Source organism: Arachis duranensis, chromosome 3 (genome assembly GCF_000817695.3).
Source record: "Arachis duranensis cultivar V14167 chromosome 3, aradu.V14167.gnm2.J7QH, whole genome shotgun sequence".
Lineage (NCBI taxonomy): Eukaryota > Viridiplantae > Streptophyta > Magnoliopsida > Fabales > Fabaceae > Arachis > Arachis duranensis.
In genome coordinates this window covers 11,538,632-11,539,853 of record NC_029774.3, presented here as the reverse complement: position 1 = coordinate 11,539,853, position 1,222 = coordinate 11,538,632, and the positions used below count along the sequence as shown (strand labels likewise).

The 1,222-nt window shown below is 42.4% G+C and overlaps 1 protein-coding gene across 1 annotated transcript in view; it reads left to right on the top strand.

Annotated features, from left to right (window-relative positions):
- Positions 1-93: 93 nt before the first annotated feature.
- LOC107477582 (adenylate kinase, chloroplastic) overlaps positions 94-1,222 on the top strand; it is a gene marked incomplete in the record, with an annotated part of 2,826 nt that continues 1,697 nt past the window's right edge. The window contains 4 exon segments of the mRNA XM_021137660.2: positions 94-457; positions 535-654; positions 752-880; positions 977-1,111. Of these exon segments, the coding sequence (XP_020993319.1) occupies positions 209-457; positions 535-654; positions 752-880; positions 977-1,111 (633 nt within the window).

Here is a 1,222-nt window from a genome sequence, read left to right as displayed (position 1 = left end):
ATTTATATAGAGATATAAAGTGGCTAATTTGAAAGCAAATTCTTGGTCTGCACGTCGCATTTTTTATTATCTATTTATGGGTATGCGCATACAGTGGGTTTTGAGATGTAAGGGGAGAGGAGAGGAATTAAAACGGGATAATATGGATAGGAATGCGCGGCAGTGAATCATAGAAATAGAAATAGAAATTGGAATTGGAATTGAAGCCATGAGCGTCAACATGGTGGCAGTGGCGTCCATGGCCACTCCATCCATCACCATCAGCTTCACTAATTCCAAATCACTTTCTCTTTCCTCTTCTTCTTCTTCTTCTTCACTTCCCAGCTGCTGGCCTTCTTCTAATTCAACTCTTCGTCGTCATCCTTCTTCTTGTGCCCTCACTCTTCGTTGTGGCGCCGCCGTCTTTGCCTCTTCCTCTTCCCCTTCCATTTCCCCCAATTCCAATTCAAGTTCCATGGTATCATTCTATTCTCACTATTTCAATTTCTATCTTCCTTTTCATCAGGTGATCCTGTAGTTGACTTTGATTTTCAGATTGTGGCCGCGCTTGGAATCGATGCACAGCCTGAGCGTGATTACGAGCCTCTTCAGGTTATGATTTCGGGTGCTCCTGCTTCCGGAAAAGGCACTCAATGCGAGCTTATCAAACACAAGGTTGGTTCGTTCCCCTTCCCTCTTTATTATGATTATTATTAATCCCTTTCTTCCTTCAACGCTTCACTTACTCATTACTCGTATGTGATTTGTGTAGTACGGTTTAGTGCACGTTGCTGCTGGTGATTTGCTTAGGGCTGAGATCGCCACTGGCAGTGATAATGGAAAGCTTGCTAAACAGTATATGGAGAAAGGTCAACTTGTTCCCGATCATATTGTTGTCATGGTAATGCTACCTTCTTATTTCTCTTCTCTCGTTATTCATGTTGTATGTATGTATGTATGTATGCATGTATGTGGATGATGTGGGGTGTGTGTGTAGATGGTGAAGGATCGTCTCTTGAAGCCTGATGCTAAGGACAATGGTTGGCTTCTCGATGGATATCCGCGGAGCTTGTCTCAGGCTACTGCCCTCAAAGGATTCGGCTTCCAACCTGATATCTTCATTCTTCTCGAGGTATTCTTTCATTTCTTGCTTTCTTTTTGTTTCTTTGGCCTCTAGTGTTTTATAATTATGACCCTGATTCCCTCATAATCATAAATGCCCTTACTAGTTCTACATAAAGCA